The sequence below is a fragment of the Myxine glutinosa genome, chromosome 3 (genome assembly GCF_964187855.1).
Source record: "Myxine glutinosa chromosome 3, kmMyxGlut1.1, whole genome shotgun sequence".
In the NCBI taxonomy this organism is placed as follows: Eukaryota; Metazoa; Chordata; class Myxini; order Myxiniformes; family Myxinidae; genus Myxine; species Myxine glutinosa.
The window spans coordinates 219559711-219581982 of NC_136263.1; the positions used below are offsets into that span (position 1 = coordinate 219559711).

The 22272-nt window shown below is 48.3% G+C and overlaps 2 protein-coding genes across 3 annotated transcripts in view; one reads left to right on the plus strand and one right to left on the minus strand.

Annotated features, from left to right (window-relative positions):
- LOC137423882 (LIM homeobox transcription factor 1-beta) overlaps positions 1 to 10448 on the plus strand; it is a 433294-nt gene extending 422846 nt beyond the window's left edge. Inside the window, exon 8 of the mRNA XM_068111433.2 lies at positions 8452 to 10448. Within this exon, the coding sequence (XP_067967534.1) occupies positions 8452 to 8561 (110 nt within the window). The 3' untranslated portion in view covers positions 8562 to 10448. The remainder of the gene's footprint in view (positions 1 to 8451) is intronic.
- Positions 10449 to 13653: 3205 nt separating this feature from the next.
- Positions 13654 to 22272, minus strand: part of LOC137422857 (uncharacterized) — a 68727-nt gene continuing 60108 nt past the window's right edge. For both annotated transcript variants that reach the window (XM_068109442.1, XM_068109443.2), the window contains 3 exons: positions 21700 to 21830; positions 21338 to 21433; positions 13654 to 14649 (listed from right to left, as the gene is read on the minus strand). In XM_068109442.1, the coding sequence (XP_067965543.1) occupies positions 13933 to 14649; positions 21338 to 21433; positions 21700 to 21830 (944 nt within the window). In that variant the 3' untranslated portion in view covers positions 13654 to 13932. The remainder of the gene's footprint in view (positions 14650 to 21337; positions 21434 to 21699; positions 21831 to 22272) is intronic.

The following is a 22272-nucleotide window of genomic DNA, read 5'->3' on the forward strand; positions in this document are numbered from 1 at the left end:
AAATAAGGAAAGGCGCCAACCGCGTCCATTTCTGAATTGTGGCCGTCAGGGGGGCCAACTAAAAGTGGTTCACCTGTATGGCATAGGTGCCACGTTGACCCAGAGGTCCATCCACGGGTGGTGCTTGACCGCAAAAGAACTGCGGTCCATTGTGGGCGGCCACAAAAATTGCGGTCCATATGGTGTATCGATCCAGGCAGCAAGCAGCGGAAGTACAGGCCCACAACTGCGGAGCCAGCACCTCTCTCTCCTCTCTCTCTGCCCCAAAGCCAGATCCTCGGAGGTGGGAGACAAAAGAAGACAAGTGAGTAAGGTGGTAAGGGCGCAAAAGTGCACGCAATACAAGGTAATGCACACTGGGGGCACATGGGAACCAGGTGAGACAGGTACATTCCTACCGTACGCCCCCCCCCCCACCAGGTAACCTACATTGCCCCTCCCTTACCCCTTACTGTATCCACAAAACACAACACTACCCATAAACATCTACTTTACACATCAACAACGTCCCTACTGTCTTCCCCGTTCCTCCCATAAACCAAATTCGTCTTCTCTCCCTCCTAACCAATCAAATTTGCCATTTCCAACTCTCATCAAAATCTGCCATCACCAATTCATCATCAGTCCCTCCTAAGGAGGGAGAGATGGAATCACCCCAATGTCTCATCCACGTCGTGATGCGTCTCTCAAATCCAAACAGCAATTCTCCTTTCCTGCAACACAAAACAAAGAAAACACAGGTGTGGAGTCATCAGCATCACCTCAGGTAAGCGGCTGCGTATGGTGCGACAGGTTCATCAATCCTAACTATTTCCTAAATGACTTTAACAACTTTACATTACCCGGGGTCTTTCCCTGCCAATCCATTGGCCAACTTACACTATGGGTTCTAAAAAACCAATTCCCATTGACCAAACTGTGGTGCTTCTCAATTTGGGGTCTCACTCCCCCGATTCATCTCCCGGTGCCCTTGCACAATTTCTGGGCTGTGACGTGTAGCTCTCCCAGCAGGTCTACCCACCTGCACACCTCCACCACTGCAGTTGCCTCCCGAGCTTACCTGCTCCTTACCTAACCTATCTAACTGGGGAAGGCCCCTCCTGGCTCTGTCACCCCTTGGTGCCCTCTGGCACTGGGCTACCCGGGTCCGTCCTCCGGATCCTCGGGCCCCATCCACAACAACTACTACCGGCTCCCAGAGCCCACCTGCGGCCTCACCTGGCCGACATCCTCACAGTGGTGGAGTGCCCAAACCAACTACACACACTAACAGGCTACACGCCCAGCCATTTCCACAACACTAATGCACCCATCCAAATACCATTCTCTCACCCGCACCACAGATGCCAATATCCAACCACAATTTACCTATACCCTCTACCTAACACTTACACTACCCGCCCCGGGTATTCGTGATGGGGGTCCATCCTTCCCCCATTCACACCTTCGCACCATCCACTCCACTCCATAGTCTCCATCCTACTCACTCCACGACCATCCATTCTAATACTCCAGATATTCCACACACCTGTACTTGCACACCTGTGCTCTCATACTTGGTGCCGCCTGCACCCTTCTCTCCCCCAAGCGCATTTGCGCTGATCCACAACTCACTACTCACCATGACACTCATCCGCAATGCTCTCTCATTCATCACTTGTACACTCACACACACCTCGGAGCATTGCCTCACCGATGCCTCATTTGAAGCTGCTCACCAGCACTTCCATTCACACTGCATCATCTGCTCTGTCTACTCCCTTCTAAACTCGCGCTCCTCCGTCTTCCCTTACACTCAGCGCTCCCACGTCATTATCAAACACTAAGCTACTACGTCCCCACTACAGGTACCAAGTCTCTTACTTAAATCTTGTCACCTATAGTCACCTCTAGTCCCTATCATATTGTTGCGGATATGAGGACTGTTTTTTTTTGATTGTGTGCTTTAATATTATTATTATTGGTTATTCTGCGCCTCCTGCCTCCGGAGCTGTGTAAAGGTCAAAAGGGCGTCCCATAATTAGTCCACAAGCATACACGTCAGCCAATCATAGAATACCCCTGTTCGATAGTTATATCTTATTCTGTGTTTTAGGGTAAGGCTGTGTCTCCCATTAATAGAAGTACTCCATTGCACCAAGTGAAAGAGATAGATTCCCTTCATTCCCATTCCCAAAACCTCCATTCCCCCTTTTCGTCAATTGCCAACTGCATTTTGGGCGGTTTTTCCTTCATCCGCCATTGACCACGAGGCAGGGTTGGGGAAGAAAGGCGGGTCCCCACCTCGTCATAGAGGGGAGGAATGAACCAGCCCTTGCCGACCAACCCAGAACGAGGGGTTGGCTTTAGAGGGCGGAGAGAGAACGTTTTGGGGAGGTTCGCAAAGGGTCAAGGGTGGGGCTTATATAACCCGAGGCAGAGGCCCCCGGAGAGAGTCGAGGAGGGAGGAGATCAGAAGACAGAAAGGCCTTGAGTTGGACTAAGCAAGAGAGGAAGTTGTTGGACTGGGTGGGACTAAGGAAGAGAGAGAAAGAGTCCTGAAGCTTGTGAGGGAAGGAGAGAGAACCCGTCACACCAACCCCCCACCAAGCTCCGCGTTGGCTCCACCAAGCGTTCACCTCCACCAAGCTCCGCGTTGGCTCCACCAAGCTCCGCGTTGGCTCCACCAAGCGTTCACCTCCAGCCATCCACCTCCTGCGATTCCTGTCATCATTCCCCGCGTGAGTCTGTCTTTTGTTTGTTCTGTCCTGGGTTAATTACGACTGTAGGTAAGCTAGTATTTTCACTGTGTCACCTGCGTCTTATGTGCTGTAAATAAACGTGACTGCTTTCTTTTTGCTTATGTGTGTAAATAGTAAATAAATTTAGTAGTATTTCCAAACCTTTCTTTGCCTTCGTCTTCCTCTTTGCATTCGTCGTTTTAGTCTTTTCCCTCATTGAGCAGCCGCGGTGCGATCCGGCCAACGTTTGGGTGGAATCGGGTTCTAATCAGGGAATAACTGTTCGGTTGCGGTAATACCAACCACTCGGTAAAATAACATCTTTAACCGCGTCCGCAACAATATATAACCAAGCCCTCCCTGGCTCGGTTGTCATAGCCACCCCATAAACTATAGCGCATTTGCCCCCAATCATGGGAAGGGTGGCAGGGATGCCACCCTTACCCACCGTCATACGGCGCGAGTGGGACCTTGTGGGACCACCTCGTATGTGAGTCGTTGCCCGCCTGCCGGACCCCGTGCGTCGCCCCTTGCGGGGTCAGCGCGGGGCCGAACCGGCCGGGCCCCCACAGTACATTACCCCCAAGGGGCTCCCGTGCCTCCCCTGTCCCTCTAAAAACTACCCCTGTTGGTGTCGATGCATGGGTCATGCTTCCGCAACCCGCTACCCATTCCATACCACCACAACCCTGCTCACTCACACCTCGCACCTCTCCCATCACCGGACCCTCTCGCTCGCACCCTCGTTCCATACACTCCAGACCAGCCATACACCTCTCTTGGCCTCTCACGAACATCCGGGTCCATCTCGACCCCCAAGCTTATTAAATCACCTGGCGCATCATACGCACGACCATATTGGTCACCACTTACACCGGGTCCTCTTTCTCTTCGCTTCTCCTCCATCACCTGCGAATCCCTCATCCGGTTAATGAGCACATCATCACGATCCGAACACAGACTTTGGACCAATTCTTTTACTTCCTCTTTTATCTCTTTCTTATCCTCTCTCCGTCGCTTCTTAATTTCGCTCACCCCTTCTTCCACTTCTTCTAATTTCTGCTTCACCTCCTTCATCTCCTCATGCGCCCCCTTAAGTTCTTCCTCTAACTCCACCTTATTTTTTTCTATGTGCTCCCGCACCTCCCGCTCTTTAACCTCCATCACCTCTACCACCTTGTTCATTTTCCTCGTCAGGTCCTCATGTACCGTCTGACACTCTTTTTTAATTACCCCTACGTCCTTTTTCATCTCCTTCTGTGTTGATTTTAAACCCTCTATTACCGCTGTGTTCTTCTTTACCTGGTCCCCCAACTCCTTTTGTCCCACTGTCAGCTGGTCTACTCCCAGCGTCAACTCCTCTATACCACCTTGCAATTTTACAGTCCCCTTTCTCACCTCCTTCTCCATGCGCTCCTTACAGTGCCTCACCTCCTCGCGCACTCCTCCGACCTCCTCACTCACACCTCTTCTGATCTCCTCTCCCATCACTTGCATCTCCTGCCCAGATGCCACCCTCATCTGCTCCATTTCCTCCCTGTGAGCATCCAATTTAGTTTCTACCCCCATTCTGACCCCCTCTATCTGCTGCCCCATTTGTTTAACTTCCCTTTCCGCTTGGTCCCTCATGTCCCTCAATTTGCCTTCCATACTGTTTTCTAACCCCTCTAACCCCTTTTTCATCCCTTCCATTTGATTCTCTTGAGCGGCCATTCTGTTTTCTACCCCCGTTAACCCCTCCTGGATTTCCCCTAATCTATTGTCTAATCCCTCAAATTTGTTGTCTAGTCCCTCAAATTTGTTTCCTAATCCCTCTATTCTACTCCCTAACCCTCCGATCTGGGCCCCCATGTCCTCCCTCAATTTCTCGCTATTGGACCCCATGTCCTCCCTCAATTTCTCGCTATTGGACCCCATCCTTTGTTCTAACCGTTGGCTATTGGCCCCCATGTCCTCCCTTAATTGCTTGCCCATTCTTTGTTCCAATTGTTCGCTATTCTGGGCCATAAGGGCCTTCATTTGTATAAAAAAAAAGGTTCAAATCCACCAGCGGCGCTGCTACGGTCGCGGGCGCGGTCGCCGTAGCCATCTGTGACGCGCCATTTTGCGCGCCCGTAACCTCGTGCGCGAAGACACCATTTTGCGAACCTGCCGCCCTCACTGCTTCGCTCTCATGTCCCTCAATTTGGTCCTGGATCGACCCTGCCTCACTCTCCTCTACCGGAACCCAGCCGTCTTGATCTCCCATAGCACGACTTTCAAAATTCGGGTTTTCTTTTGTAAAACAAAATCAAATTTCGGTGACTTGTAATTTTGAGTGCGTTAAGCGCGCTTCGGGTCCGTATCTCACTCCCAGACACCAATTGTTGCGGTAATAACACAATTGGTGTCCAAAATTTGGGCTAAATAAATTTAGTCCCAGGTTCGAATCCCAACTCCTGACTACCAATTGTTGCGGACGCGGTTAAAGATGTTATTTACCGAGCGGTTGGTATTACCGCGACCGAACAGTTCCCCCGATTCTTCCCCAACTCACCTGATTCACCCAGACGTTGGCCAAATCGCGCTATGCCAAATCAATGAGAGAAAGGACACGACGACTGGGAAAGAGGAAACGACGCAAGGGGTACAGTTCTCAAGACCTCCGGAGGAGGGTATAATTACAGTGGTGGAGAAAAGGGGTAGATTACAAGGCAGTGAGGTAAAGACACAGAAGAGATGGGCACTTAATTACTGTCTTATCTTAGCCCAGACAGACCACAGACAAACGGAACAAGGCAGACTTACACAGGGATTGATGGCAGGAAGGGACAGGTAGGTCGATAGCACAAGGTGCACCTTGGCTCGGGGACAGGATAAAGCACGGTCCAGAAGATGCGGGGAGGTGTCACAGCGCTCGGAGGGGACGTCTTTCTTTCTTCAAGCTCAGCGCGCATCTCTCGTCACCTCCCCATCACTGCGCATGCTCAGCCGGGAGTGACATGCCCTCGGCTGGTTGGTTCCGCCCCACTGGGGCCGGTTCGCCGCTTCCATTGGGTGCGGGGGTTACCGGGCTCCGCCCTTGACGAGGAGCTGACAGGGAGCCCCTATTTGGTAACCCCGTCGAGCACATGTTTGATGGCGGCTCGTTGGGAAGGCCTGGTGCCCTCCCAACACCCCCTACCAACCAAGCCGGAGTGAGGACGCGCACTTCCTGCGCTCGTTGTTGTTGTTGTTGTTGTTGAACTGTGAGGAAGAGCTGCGGGGAGGTATTGGGAGGTCCTAAACTTCCTAACGGTGCCATACAATCACATTCTGGTGCAACGAAGGGTCAGAATTAATGGAAACGAGTCCTTAACTGACATAGACTAAGAATAACTAGCAAGATGTCCTATAGTTGTCTTACGTGAGATGCGGTGTACCTGGGCACGACATTTAATGGGGGAAATAGGGGGAGGTCGGGTCTACAGTGTTGTTTACAGAAAATGGGACTAGGGAATGGGGGATTGGGGATAGTTGGGAAGTATTGAGGAAATAGGGGAATATTTACAAGCGGATATGGATGGATGCAAATCCCATATCCGCAACAATATCATACTGACGGACTAGTAATAAACACCAATGTTGAATTGTGATTATATCATACTGACGGACTAGTAATAAACACCAATGTTGAATTGTGATTATATCACACTGACGGACTAGTAATAAACACCAATGTTGAATTGTGATTATATCACACTGATGGACTAGTAATAAACACCAATGTTGAATTGTGATTATATCACAATGACGGACTCGTAATAAACACCAATGTTGAATTGTGATTATATCACACTGACGGACTAGTAATAAACACCAATGTTGAATTGTGATTATATCATACTGACGGACTAGTAATAAACACCAATTTTGAATTGTGATTATATCATACTGACGGACTAGTAATAAACACCAATGTTGAATTGTGATTATATCACACTGACGGACTAGTAATAAACACCATTGTTGTATTGTGATTATATCATACTGACGGACTAGTAATAAACACCAATGTTGAATTGTGATTATATCATACTGACGGACTAGTAATAAACACCAATTTTGAATTGTGATTATATCACACTGACGGACTAGTAATAAACACCATTGTTGTATTGTGATTATATCATACTGACGGACTAGTAATAAACACCAATGTTGAATTGTGATTATATCATATTGACGGACTAGTAATAAACACCAATGTTGAATTGTGATTACATCGCACTGACGGACTAGTAATAAGCACCAATGTTGAATTGTGATTATATCATACTGACGGACTAGTAATAAACACCAATGTTGAATTGTGATTATATCATACTGACGGACTAGTAATAAGCACCAATGTTGAATTGTGATTATATCATACTGACGGACTAGTAATAAACACCAATGTTGAATTGTGATTATATCATACTGACGGACTAGTAATAAACACCAATGTTGAATTGTGATTATATCACACTGACGGACGAGTAATAAACACCAATGTTGAATGTCATTGTATCACACTGACGGACTAGTAATAAACACCAATGTTGAATTGTGATTATATCACACTGACGGACTAGTAATAAACACCAATGTTGAATTGTGATTATATCACACTGACGGACTAGTAATAAACACCAATGTTGAATTGTGATTATATCACACTGACGGACTAGTAATAAACACCAATGTTGAATTGTGATTATACCACACTGACGGACCAGTAATAAACACTAATGTTGAATTGTGATTATATCACACTGATGGATTAGTAATAAACACCAATGTTGAATTGTGATTACATCACACTGACGGACGAGTAATAAACACCAATGTTGAATGTCATTGTATCACACTGATGGACTAGTAATAAACACTAATGTTGAATTGTGATTATATCACACTGACGGACTAGTAATAAACACCAATGTTGAATTGTGATGGTATTACACCTACAGATTAGTAATAAACACCAATGTTGAATTGTGATTATATCACACTGACGGACTAGTAATAAACACCAATGTTGAATTGTGATTGTATTACACTGACAGACTAGTAATAAACACCAATGTTGAATTGTGATTATACCACACTGACGGACTAGTAATAAACACCAATGTTGAATTGTGATTATATCATATTGACGGACTAGCAAAAACACCAATGTTGAATTGTGATTATATCACACTGACGGACTAGTAATCAACACCAATGTTGAATTGTGATTATATCACACTGACGGACTAGTAATAAACACCAATGTTGAATTGTGATTATACCACACTGACGGACTAGTAATAAACACCAATGTTGAATTGTGATTATATCACACTGACGGACTAGTAATAAACACCAATGTTGAATTGTGATTATATCACACTGACGGACTAGTAATAAACACCAATGTTGAATTGTGATTATATCACACTGACGGACTAGTAATAAACACCAATGTTGAATTGTGATTATACCACACTGACGGACTAGTAATAAACACCTATGTTGAATTGTGATTATATCACACTGACGGACCAGTAATAAACACTGTTGAATTGTGATTATATCACACTGATGGATTAGTAATAAACACCAATGTTGAATTGTGATTACATCGCACTGACAGACTAGTAATAAACACCAATGTTGAATTGTGATTATATCACACTGATGGACTAGTAATAAACACCAATGTTGAATTGTGATTATATCGCAGGTCAGGAGAGCTGCATCGTTGGACCAGCAACAGTGAGTCGACTGCAGACTCGAACGGGAAACCCCATAGATCATCTGTACTCCATGCAGACATCGTACTTCAACTCCTGAAACAAAGTACCACCACACCTTCCCCACTGCCATCAACAAGGTGAAGACCAAGACCAGAGCACGAGGAAAGCAGCTTCCGACTCACTGACAATTCAAAGATGCTCTCGACATACTGTACTGCACCTTGATTTGCACAAGGTATGACAAACCAGGTTTCAATTTAGAATCGGTGTTTCCTGCACTCCAGGCAAGACAGCAAAGGCGATGCACGCTTCCAATGGGCAACTGCTCATTTCTTCGTGGATCCATCACACGGTCCGAAGTGGTGCTGCTGTGAGAAAGCGTGTGGGGCAGAGTAAAAGGCTCTTACATGAGGCCGTGACAATGGCTCCCGAAAACGGTTCGGCGGCATCGTGAGTTTTCTTGCATCGACGACTGGAAAAACGAATGCAGCAGTGAGTAACGCAAGTTCAAATGAAGGAAATAGTAACATCCAAAAAATAAGTGTGATGCGGGAGGTGCACTTGCTCGCCGAAAGATGGAAATACAGAATTGGTGCCGCTTGAGCGCTGACTACAGGTGCTGCTGGCACGGAATATCCATCATCCGAGTACGTCTCCAATTGTGGCCCAACACGTCCTCCACACGGCAAACGGATGTCGGTGAACCATCAAAATACCATCATCCTCCAAAAAAAGGGACATTGGAGAGCCATCAAAAAGGGTATTCTCCAGACACACGGATGTTGGTTGGAGAGCCATCAAAATGAGGGTATCCTCTACACGACACACGGATGTTGGTTGGTGAGCCATCAAAATGAAAGTATCCTCCACACGACACTTGGATGTTGGTTGGCGAGCCATCAAAATGAAGGTATCCTCCACACGACACATGGATGTTGGTTGGCGAGCCATCAAAATGAAGGTATCCTCCACACGACACATAGATGTTGGTTGGCGAGCCATCAAAATGAAGGTATCCTCCACACGACACATGGATGTTGGTTGGCGAGCCATCAAAATGAAGGTATCCTCCACACGACACATGGATGTTGGTTGGCGAGCCATCAAAATGAGGGTCTCCTCCACACGACACATGGATGTTGGTTGGCGAGCCATCAAAATGAAGGTATCCTCCACACGACACATGGATGTTGGTTGGCGAGCCATCAAAATGAGGGTCTCCTCCACACGACACATGGATGTTGGTTGGCGAGCCATCAAAATGAAGGTATCCTCCACACGACACATGGATGTTGGTTGGCGAGCCATCAAAATGAAGGTATCCTCCACACGACACATGGATGTTGGTTGGCGAGCCATCAAAATGAAGGTATCCTCCACACGACACATGGATGTTGGTTGGAGAGCCATCAAAATGAGGGTCTCCTCCACACGACACATGGATGTTGGTTGGCGAGCCATGAAAATGAGGGTATCCTCCACACGACACATGGATGTTGGTTGGCGAGCCATCAAAATGAGGGTATCCTCCACACGACACATGGATGTTGGTTGGCGAGCCATCAAAATGAGGGTATCCTCCACACGACACATGGATGTTGGTTGGCGAGCCATCAAAATGAGGGTATCCTCCACACGACACATGGATGTTGGTTGGCGAGCCATCAAAATGAGGGTATCCTCCACACAACACAGGGACATCGGAGAATCATCGAAATTAAATTCTTAAGAAAACAAGTGGAGCTCCCTCCCTAAGAAGACTTCGTACTGCTTTTGTGCCTCCGATTTACAACTTTTGGCAAAATACGTATTTGAGATCTCCAGACTGTACTACCGCTATTTTACCAAACTATGTTTACGTTGAGCACAAAATACTCGAACCTTAAGAGGCCAAAGAGCAAGGATATACGATAGGTTGAATAAATCGGTCGAATTGAAATGGCAACAATGAGCAGTGTTAAACAATAAAGTGTACAGCACATTCTACCAATCACTGACATTCATCAGGTTTGAATGGTTTCTGTTGGGTGATGCTTTCCTTTCAGGTGATAGTTTTCATGTAAACAGCTTGAAAGAGTCAAACATTACTGTCCCAAACATGACAATTTTTGGAAACATCCTCACACGATTGTGGAGGGTTAGGGGAACATTTTGATGTTATGCTGAAGAGGAGAAAGCAAAATTCGAATAGGAAGGATATGTGAAATTGGTAAGTTTAGGGATGAGGGATTTGTGGAGTTATAAAGGAAGAGTGTGGCTCATGTAAAACAAATGTACCGTTTTGTAAAAACAAATACGACAGTTGCCCCTTACCCCATATGTCCTCAATTGTAAAATCATGGGTCTTCATCTCAGGTGAATCAGTACCGAACAACAGGCATTTATCTATCTATAATTCCAGTAATCTCTGTGTGTATGCGACCGCTGTTTCTCGACAACTACCGGTCCGATATACTTGAAACTTGCCAGGTATATTGCTGGGGACCCGAGGATGTGCCTTTTCAAGGTTTCATATTAATCGGACAAGTAGTTACCGAGCTATGTCCAAAAAACGATTCGACCAATCAGAGAGCAGCGAGCTACCGAGCTATGGCGATTTAGCCGTTCGCCGTTCGCTTTGGCTTTGCGAATGGACCAAACCATTTCATGTAAATAGATGGGGGGGGGGTTCTACCGTACTCGCAAGCCGTTCGCTTTGGCTTTGCGAATGGACCAAACCATTTCATGTAAATAGAGGGGGGGGGGGGATATAATTTTAGATATATATATAGTACGGGCATGCCCTAGTTTCCACAAAGCCCACAACAAGTGTGGCCACTCGAAGAGGACAACATCTCTCCATCCTCAAGATTGAACTTTCAAACTTGTTTCCCTCTAAAACCTGGTGATGCCTTGTTAAATCCATGCCCGGTGTATGGTCCTCTTCAATAATCCACTCCCTCTCTTTAAAAGCCACCACAGCCAACTCCATTCATGAGAAGGCCAAATGCCTCAACTGTTTGCTTCCAAATGTTGTTCCTAATCCCTTACTTGGTACCCACTCTTCCCTTTCACACCCAACTGCTCCTGGACTCTGTATTTTATGCCTGAGAAGGTGGAGAAGTTTCTGGCAACCCTCGAGTGATTCTGCAACTGGACCAGACGGCATCAGCTCACGTGTCTTAAAAACCTGCTCTGCTGCTCATGCACATCCTCTCTGCTCTTTTTACCCTGTCATTTACCATAGGTCATCTTCCATCTGAATGGAAATCAGCAAACATCACAGCATTACATTAAAAAGGTACACAAACTGATCCCCTCAACTACAGACCAATTAGCTTACTTCCAATCATCAGCAAAGTCATGGAATCCATTATCGCAGTTGATATGAAATCATACCTTTTCTCCAACAGCCTAATCTCAGATCATAAATTTGGTTTCAGATCAGGTCACTCCATCATGGACATGCTGCTTCCACTCTCCAAACAGTGGATGGAGACGCTGAATGTCAGACATGAGATCAGGGCCATCTCTCTGGACATATCTGAGGCTTTCAATAGTCTGGCATCCTGCCCTGCTCTCCGAACCCTCTACCTTTGACATGCATTTGCTAATGAACCCACTATCTGCAGACATCCCTCATCTTTCAGAAAAGCAGGCCGCAACCTGTATACCTTTCTTCAGACCTTGACAAAAATTACAAGCTGCTCAAACACTTGAATATGTCTTTCAATCCTGAAAAAATCCCATACACTCAACCTCTCTTCAAAAAGAACTTGGCAAACCCTTCCATCCACTTTCTGAACAACCCTCTAGGAAGAAATTCAGTCACTCAATCTCTTAGGGCTCCACTCTCAGCCATGATCCTTCTTGGGCAAACCACATTTCAAAGTTGTCGTCATAAGCCAGTTGCTGACTTGGCATCCTCCAACTTGATGGAGTACAGCTCTCTGTGGGCTGGCTCCCATACCTGACATGTTGCTCATCTCGACGTTGTGGAAACCAAGGCCTTTAAGATTTTTTGAATTTGCCGTGAAGAAGCCGAGTCGATGGGCTTATCACTTTCGCATCGCAGACAGGTTGGTGGTCACTGTCATCTTCCACCCTCTCCATGCTTTGTCCCTCCACCTCTCCCCAGGTACACACGATCCACCAGCAACTCTTCTGCTGAAACTGCAAAAATTCAGGATCACTGCCCACCTCCACTCATTCGTTCCTTTTTTCTTCACCTGTGGAATAAACTTCCTTCATTCTCTTCAATCTCATTCTTCCCTCCAGTCTTCCAAAAAAAATTGTTCACTACCATCTCAACCCTCCATCAAAAGCCACGATCTTTTTTACGCTGGTTAAAGCACCCGACCCCCAGCACTGCCAAATTTTGCTTTTTTATCTATTTTGTCCACCCCTTACGCTCTCCCCTACCTCTCATCGTTATGCACATCAGTTTGTCCATCTCCATCTATTTTCTTCCCTGCTGCTGGCATATGCACCTCCTCTACTGTTCCTTTTTGTGTTCGGTGTTCTAGCTCTTCATGATCCTCGACTCTATACAAAACAAAAAATTGGTTGGTCACCCATAATATTTCAAGGCCATTCACATTTAATACCTGGTAAATGGGTAATTGGAGCATACAGTGCTGCAGCTTCTACGCATAGAGAAACCACACGTCAACACAACAAGTAGTGTAACCTGGCCCCAGCTATAAACTGTCATCCCAAACGGACAGGGTCATTCATCGTGTGTGCTGTCCTCCGATCTGGCGCCCCGTCTGCCGGCGTTAGCTGGTGGTCGTTAAAGATCCCACTGTGTCATTCGTGAAGAGTAGGTGAGCTATTGCCGGCACCATGAACAAACAATAAAAATCCTTTTGCAGCGTTTACATGGTTCAAAGTGGTCCAGCAATTACATGCAATGCTTCCTTTCCCCCCAAAAGCGATGTCCACTGAATATTTTTGACATAATATGGCACATGGGAAATTCTCCAAGAATACGGGTATCCACAATTGGCTAGCTTTTGTGGTACGTCTTTGGGGAGAAGGTGAAGGGGACCAAGATACACATTAATGAAACCATCAATTCATAACAAGTGCCTTCAGCTGAAATGCTACGTAAAACTATGGCGCGTCATCGCCCCCTAGCGACATTAGTCATTCGCAATCATAGCATACACTAACGGCACTGAGGTGATCGATTTTAACCGACGCAAGAGTTTCTTTACAAACATTTAATGGTACAAATTATGCAACACAAATTCCACACGATATAGGTGAACACAACACATTCATTAATAAAGAGAGAATGGAAAAACACGCACATCAGGAGAGCAGCGTCTTCTAAAAATAGAAACATTAATGAAGAACAACAAAAAAAGGAAAATGACAAAACTATTCTGAGCTTGTTGAAGAAAGAGGCAAAGTCCTCAACTTCAGGACATCACCCTCGTTATTTGGCAGCCATCATCAGTGTGTCGTGAGGCAGCATTATTGGACTATTTAGTTCGTTTATTGCTGGTGCACGCCGATAATCCTTTTCGACCTGTGCTACCCGAGGATTTGGGGCAGACCCGGGTGGAGCGAACCGATTTTGGAGTGTCTGTGGCCACACACTTCAATTCTACACTATCCTCTTTCACTGGTGATTGCAAATCCTTTCCTGGAGACTCAGCTGCATGGCGTGCGGAAGCACCGGCATCCTGTAGCTGCACATTGGAATTTTGTTCGCCAATACCTTCGTCCATAACCGACTCAGTTTTATTTGAACCATTAGGTTGGGTTTCCTCACACAGTACTTTGACCTCGCAACACGGATCCGACTCGTTTACCTTTCCCTCAAACTCCCCTTCCTGGCTTTTCAGATCTTTCTCGTTTGTCAAAGAAAAGGGTTCCTTTCCTTCCACATCAGAAACCGTTTTTGCCTCCTCGGTCTCCATTGTGACGGCATCAGTACCTATGGCCTCGCTTTTTACATCCTTGCTAGTTCCGTCGCCCTTATTTTGTGCGTCACCTAACAGTGGTACAGAAGTTAGTTTACCGCTATTCGGCAGACGACGTGCACCATCTAATATTTCCGGTTTCACAGTGCTGCCCGATCGGGACTTGATGGAGCTGGTGTCAGACTCATTGAAGTTGGCATCGTTGGTGAATTCGTCCTCACTTGATGCTGCATCACTTTCTTCTCCTGCATCCTCTTCAAAAGGATTTTCTCCCTTGGGAAATAGACCAGGATGAAAAACAGGAAAAAAAAAAAAGCAAATGAAAAAAAGATAAATAAAAAAGACAACTTTATGCGAAACATTGAATTGTTTAAATGCAGAAACCTCAAAATATACAAAAGCAAATTGTTTAAGATAAAAGACGAGCATTAGCAATTGTTCAACACGTGTCCATTTTGTGATGATTCCAACGCAAGGATCTTGTCATTTTGGAAAATGGCGTCAGCACTCGCTCTCGATAACGATGCGTTTATGTATGTCGTCATCAGTGAATTACAGATACTATATTAAAAAAATATGTCTATGAACATTTGCAAGCAATGGAAGTAAAACGCTCACCATTGGTACTTATTGGAAACAAATTGCAACTTTTGGTACTTATTGGAAACAAATTGCAACTTTTGGTACTTATTGGAAATAAATTGCAACTTTTGGTACTTATTGGAAACAAATTGCAACTTTTGGCACTTATTGGAAACAAATTGCAACTTTTGGTACTTATTGGAAACAAATTGCAGCTTTTGGTACTTATTGGAAACAAATTGCAATTGGAGAGAAAAAAAAATCCACAACAGCAAAGAGGACAAATCTATGCTCTTACTATAAAGGAGCATGTTGCTGAAAGCATGAGCGAAAGCTGCCAGCTCGTTTGTAACCTCATTTGGGTGGGGATTGGAAGGAAGATGGACAAGTTGATGTGGTTCTCATGTTTTTCTGAAGCACACTTGGAATAGTCTATCATCGGAGCAGTGGTAACTAAGTGCTGCCAAATCTGACTGTTTATACTGGAAATGTGTTACAATGCTAAATCATAAGCGTCAGCAGGCCATAGGATTTTCAGCCAATGGCAAGCTCATGGTGTAATCAGCCAAAGATAGTGGATCTTGTTACCACGTACTGGCACGGGTTTGGTGGGTTCAGTTTGGTGTGCCATTCCAGCATCGCATGATACCTTTCATGCATGCACTTTCATTTCGTGCATTCAGCATGCATGTACCACATCGCAATTTGTGATGCATCTTTAGTAGTATTCCAGCCGCTCTAGAGTTGACGCGTTAACAAAAGGCGATAGAGAAAAGCCCAGGAGGTCACAAAGAAAACAATTTCAATATTTTGATGAGTAGGGCCGCATGGCAGCGATTCTCACTGTCCAAGCAGCGTGGCAGCGATTCTCACTGTCCAAGCAGCGTGGCAGCGATTCTCACTGTCCAAGCAGCGTGGCAGCGATTCTCACTGTCCAAGCAGCGTGGCAGCGATTCTCACTGTCCAAGCAGCGTGGCAGCGATTCTCACTGTCCAAGCAGCGTGGCAGCGATTCTCACTGTCCAAGCAGCGTGGCAGCGATTCTCACTGTCCAATCAGCGTGGCAGCGATTCTCACTGTCCAAGCAGCGTGGCAGCGATTCTCACTGTCCAAGCAGCGTGGCAGCGATTCTCACTGTCCAAGCAGCGTGGCAGCGATTCTCACTGTCCAAGCAGCGTGGCAGCGATTCTCACTGTCCAAGCAGCGTGGCAGCGATTCTCACTGTCCAAGCAGCGTGGCAGCGATTCTCACTGTCCAAGCAGCGTGGCAGCGATTCTCACTGTCCAAGCAGCGTGGCAGCGATTCTCACTGTCCAAGCAGCGTGGCAGCGATTCTCACTGTCCAAGCAGCGTGGCAGCGATTCTCACTGTCCAAGCAGCGTGGCAGCGATTCTCACTGTCCAAGCAGCGTGGCAGCGATTCTCACTGTCCAAGCAGCGTGGCAGCGATTCTCACTGTCCAAGCAGCGTGGCAGCGATTCTCACTGTCCAAGCAGCGTGGCAGCGATTCTCACTGTCCACGCAGCGTGGCAGCGATTCTCACTGTCCACGCAGCGTGGCAGCGATTCTCACTGTCCACGCAGCGTGGCAGCGATTCTCACTGTCCACGCAGCGTGGCAGCGATTCTCACTGTCCACGCAGCGTGGCAGCGATTCTCACTGTCCACGCAGCGTGGCAGCGATTCTCACTGTCCAAGCAGCGTGGCAGCGATTCTCACTGTCCAAGCAGCGTGGCAGCGATTCTCACTGTCCAAGCAGCGTGGCAGCGATTCTCACTGTCCACGCAGCGTGGCAGCGATTCTCACTGTCCACGCAGCGTGGCAGCGATTCTCACTGTCCACGCAGCGTGGCAGCGATTCTCACTGTCCACGCAGCGTGGCAGCGATTCTCACTGTCCACGCAGCGTGGCAGCGATTCTCACTGTCCACGCAGCGTGGCAGCGATTCTCACTGTCCACGCAGCGTGGCAGCGATTCTCACTGTCCACGCAGCGTGGCAGCGATTCTCACTGTCCAAGCAGCGTGGCAGCGATTCTCACTGTCCAAGCAGCGTGGCAGCGATTCTCACTGTCCAAGCAGCGTGGCAGCGATTCTCACTGTCCAAGCAGCGTGGCAGCGATTCTCACTGTCCAAGCAGCGTGGCAGCGATTCTCACTGTCCAAGCAGCGTGGCAGCGATTCTCACTGTCCAAGCAGCGTGGCAGCGATTCTCACTGTCCAAGCAGCGTGGCAGCGATTCTCACTGTCCAAGCAGCGTGGCAGCGATTCTCACTGTCCAAGCAGCGTGGCAGCGATTCTCACTGTCCAAGCAGCGTGGCAGCGATTCTCACTGTCCAAGCAGCGTGGCAGCGATTCTCACTGTCCAAGCAGCGTGGCAGCGATTCTCACTGTCCAAGCAGCGTGGCAGCGATTCTCACTGTCCAAGCAGCGTGGCAGCGATTCTCACTGTCCAAGCAGCGTGGCAGCGATTCTCACTGTCCAAGCAGCGTGGCAGCGATTCTCACTGTCCAAGCAGCGTGGCAGCGATTCTCACTGTCCAAGCAGCGTGGCAGCGATTCTCACTGTCCAAGCAGCGTGGCAGCGATTCTCACTGTCCAAGCAGCGTGGCAGCGATTCTCACTGTCCAAGCAGCGTGGCAGCGATTCTCACTGTCCAAGCAGCGTGGCAGCGATTCTCACTGTCCAAGCAGCGTGGCAGCGATTCTCACTGTCCAAGCAGCGTGGCAGCGATTCTCACTGTCCGAGCAGCGTGGCAGCGATTCTCACTGTCCGAGCAGCGTGGCAGCGATTCTCACTGTCCGAGCAGCGTGGCAGCGATTCTCACTGTCCAAGCAGCGTGGCAGCGATTCTCACTGTCCAAGCAGCGTGGCAGCGATTCTCACTGTCCAAGCAGCGTGGCAGCGATTCTCACTGTCCAAGCAGCGTGGCAGCGATTCTCACTGTCCAAGCAGCGTGGCAGCGATTCTCACTGTCCAAGCAGCGTGGCAGCGATTCTCACTGTCCAAGCAGCGTGGCAGCGATTCTCACTGTCCAAGCAGCGTGGCTGCGATCCTCACTGTCCAAGCAGCGTGGCTGCGATCCTCACTGTCCAAGCAGCGTGGCAGCGATCCTCACTGTCCAAGCAGCGTGGCAGCGATCCTCACTGTCCAAGCAGCGTGGCAGCGATCCTCACTGTCCAAGCAGCGTGGCAGCGATCCTCACTGTCCAAGCAGCGTGGCAGCGATCCTCACTGTCCAAGCAGCGTGGCAGCGATCCTCACTGTCCAAGCAGCGTGGCAGCGATCCTCACTGTCCAAGCAGCGTGGCAGCGATCCTCACTGTCCAAGCAGCGTGGCAGCGATCCTCACTGTCCAAGCAGCGTGGCAGCGATCCTCACTGTCCAAGCAGCGTGGCAGCGATCCTCACTGTCCAAGCAGCGTGGCAGCGATCCTCACTGTCCAAGCAGCGTGGCAGCGATCCTCACTGTCCAAGCAGCGTGGCAGCGATCCTCACTGTCCAAGCAGCGTGGCAGCGATCCTCACTGTCCAAGCAGCGTGGCAGCGATCCTCTGTCCAAGCAGCGTGGCAGCGATTCTCACTGTCCAAGCAGCGTGGCAGCGATTCTCACTGTCCAAGCAGCATCAGCGATTCTCACTGTTCAAACAGCGTGGCAGCGATTCTCACTGTCCAAGCAGCGTGGCAGCGATTCTCACTGTCCAAGCAGCGTGGCAGCGATTCTCACTGTCCAAGCAGCATCAGCGATTCTCACTGTCCAAGCAGCGTGGCAGCGATTCTCACTGTCCAAGCAGCGTGGCAGCGATTCTCACTGTCCAAGCAGCGTGGCAGCGATTCTCACTGTCCAAGCAGCGTGGCAGCGATTCTCACTGTCCAAGCAGCGTGGCAGCGATTCTCACTGTCCAAGCAGCGTGGCAGCGATTCTCACTGTCCAAGCAGCGTGGCAGCGATTCTCACTGTCCAAGCAGCGTGGCAGCGATTCTCACTGTCCAAGCAGCGTGGCAGCGATTCTCACTGTCCAAGCAGCGTGGCAGCGATTCTCACTGTCCAAGCAGCGTGGCAGCGATTCTCACTGTCCAAGCAGCGTGGCAGCGATTCTCACTGTCCAAGCAGCGTGGCAGCGATTCTCACTGTCCAAGCAGCGTGGCAGCGATTCTCACTGTCCAAGCAGCGTGGCAGCGATTCTCACTGTCCAAGCAGCGTGGCAGCGATTCTCACTGTCCAAGCAGCGTGGCAGCGATTCTCACTGTCCAAGCAGCGTGGCAGCGATTCTCACTGTCCAAGCAGCGTGGCAGCGATTCTCACTGTCCAAGCAGCGTGGCAGCGATTCTCACTGTCCAAGCAGCGTGGCAGCGATTCTCACTGTCCAAGCAGCGTGGCAGCGATTCTCACTGTCCAAGCAGCGTGGCAGCGATTCTCACTGTCCAAGCAGCGTGGCAGCGATTCTCACTGTCCAAGCAGCGTGGCAGCGATTCTCACTGTCCGAGCAGCGTGGCAGCGATTCTCACTGTCCGAGCAGCGTGGCAGCGATTCTCACTGTCCAAGCAGCGTGGCAGCGATTCTCACTGTCCAAGCAGCGTGGCAGCGATTCTCACTGTCCAAGCAGCGTGGCAGCGATTCTCACTGTCCAAGCAGCGTGGCAGCGATTCTCACTGTCCAAGCAGCGTGGCAGCGATTCTCACTGTCCAAGCAGCGTGGCAGCGATTCTCACTGTCCAAGCAGCGTGGCAGCGATTCTCACTGTCCAAGCAGCGTGGCTGCGATCCTCACTGTCCAAGCAGCGTGGCTGCGATCCTCACTGTCCAAGCAGCGTGGCAGCGATCCTCACTGTCCAAGCAGCGTGGCAGCGATCCTCACTGTCCAAGCAGCGTGGCAGCGATCCTCACTGTCCAAGCAGCGTGGCAGCGATCCTCACTGTCCAAGCAGCGTGGCAGCGATCCTCACTGTCCAAGCAGCGTGGCAGCGATCCTCACTGTCCAAGCAGCGTGGCAGCGATCCTCACTGTCCAAGCAGCGTGGCAGCGATCCTCACTGTCCAAGCAGCGTGGCAGCGATCCTCACTGTCCAAGCAGCGTGGCAGCGATCCTCACTGTCCAAGCAGCGTGGCAGCGATCCTCACTGTCCAAGCAGCGTGGCAGCGATCCTCACTGTCCAAGCAGCGTGGCAGCGATCCTCACTGTCCAAGCAGCGTGGCAGCGATCCTCACTGTCCAAGCAGCGTGGCAGCGATCCTCTGTCCAAGCAGCGTGGCAGCGATTCTCACTGTCCAAGCAGCGTGGCAGCGATTCTCACTGTCCAAGCAGCATCAGCGATTCTCACTGTTCAAACAGCGTGGCAGCGATTCTCACTGTCCAAGCAGCGTGGCAGCGATTCTCACTGTCCAAGCAGCGTGGCAGCGATTCTCACTGTCCAAGCAGCGTGGCAGCGATTCTCACTGTCCAAGCAGCATCAGCGATTCTCACTGTCCAAGCAGCATCAGCGATTCTCACTGTTCAAGCAGCATGGCACCTCCCACTCTTCGGCTCCAATAGGTACACTCATTTCCGATCAAGGTTAAGAAATTGATACTCGTGACATCTCCCCTACAACTTCACCTGAAGGTATGAGTGCTCCAATACTCAAAACCTGTGCTTTGGCCTTATTTTATTCATTCTTTGCTCTTTTCCAGGTCTTTCTCAAGAAGGACACCTGTCTTTTTCTTGGGAAAAAAAACTTATCTCCACTCTCCTTCTACAACATAGTTCTCTTAAACTACAAATGAGTCAGCCATCTCCCATCAAAAGCAAAATGATTGAGTACAGTATATTATTGTTGTAGACCTCATCTCATATTTTCTCTAAATATCTGACTTGCAGTCCGGTTTCCATTGTGGTTATTCCACCCTGGATAGTGGGCATGGTGCCTCTTCCAACTCATGGGACAGATTATCTAACTTTCAAGGAACAGGTCAGCAACATCTCTGGACACCTCTCAGGCTTTGATACTGTTTGGCACCCAGATTTCCAAGTTGTCCACGATCATATTCAAAGGATTTTCTCCCAAAGTGCAAACAACGGGTCATTCTTGACGACATCCTGTCGTACTCGCTACCTCTTGAAGTTTTCATGGTGCATGGCAGTGTTTGGGAACCAATCTTTCCTTTGGTCTCCATAAATGGTTCTCTGCTTCCATGGAAAATGGGCACCATTTGGGTGGTGACTCCAAACGAAGCCGAACTGTACAGCGAAAGGCAGGCTGCTGCAGAACTCTAAAGAAAAGTCATTGGTTAGCTTCCTGGAATGTCTTAAAACCAGGAATGTTCAATGTTCTTGTATCTTGTCCCTCCATAAAGATTAGCTATAAACCCACTCAACCACCTTCCCTCAAAGTCCCATACTCGGCCATACAAGATGTCTTACCTTTTTAAACCTCTCGTACTTCTCTTGCACACGCTTGTGCCGAAGAATGCTCTTGGTGACACGAACCACGTTGTCTTTTTGACGATTCAAGTAGACCTAGACAAACAAGAAGAGGTGCAAGAACAAAATAAAAAATCTATACAAATGCACCAGGAGATTGTTCTACTCCTCATCCCTTTATAAGGGGTGATATATAAGGGGTCAAAGGACATAGATTCCAAATCGTTACCCAACACATGATGAAAATAACCGAAAAGGCAGCATGTTTTAGAGAACAGAAAATTAAGAAAGGGGAAATTAAAGGGAACTAGTCAAGAATTTTCATCATCAGAATGATGAAAAATGTGTAAGCATGCACATGCCTTCTTGATGGCCTGATGGCTGCTGCTGGCCATATGCTCACGGACCCGACCTGGCATCAACGGCAGCAATGTGTCACAAGCCCGGCAGTGCAGCAGAGGAACATATCGAAAGCACTCGTCCAGCTCGACACCTGCACACATACAGCATGGCCGTGATATCACATCCACATGATACCACAAGTATTCCCCACATCCCCCTTGCTGCAGTGCAAGGTACTAATCGGGTTCAGTCGATCACCCATGCTATCTGTATACAGTCACGTGAAAAAGTAAGTACACCCCATGTAAAGTTTTGACTTTTTCAACATATTTCAACATACAGCTATTTGATCTTCATTTCAACAATATTGACAGATAAAGGTGATATAATACAACAAATATCATGAAAAATTTACATTTTGTAGTCCATTGTATAATGTAAATGAACATAAATGCAAATTTCGCATGTGGAAAAAGTAAGTACACCCCTACATTTATCACTACTTCAAATACCTAAAATTAGAATCAGGTGCACCAGCTCAGGTGCAAATGATTAGAACATTGTTGGAGAGGATCTTGGAGGAACCTGTCTTA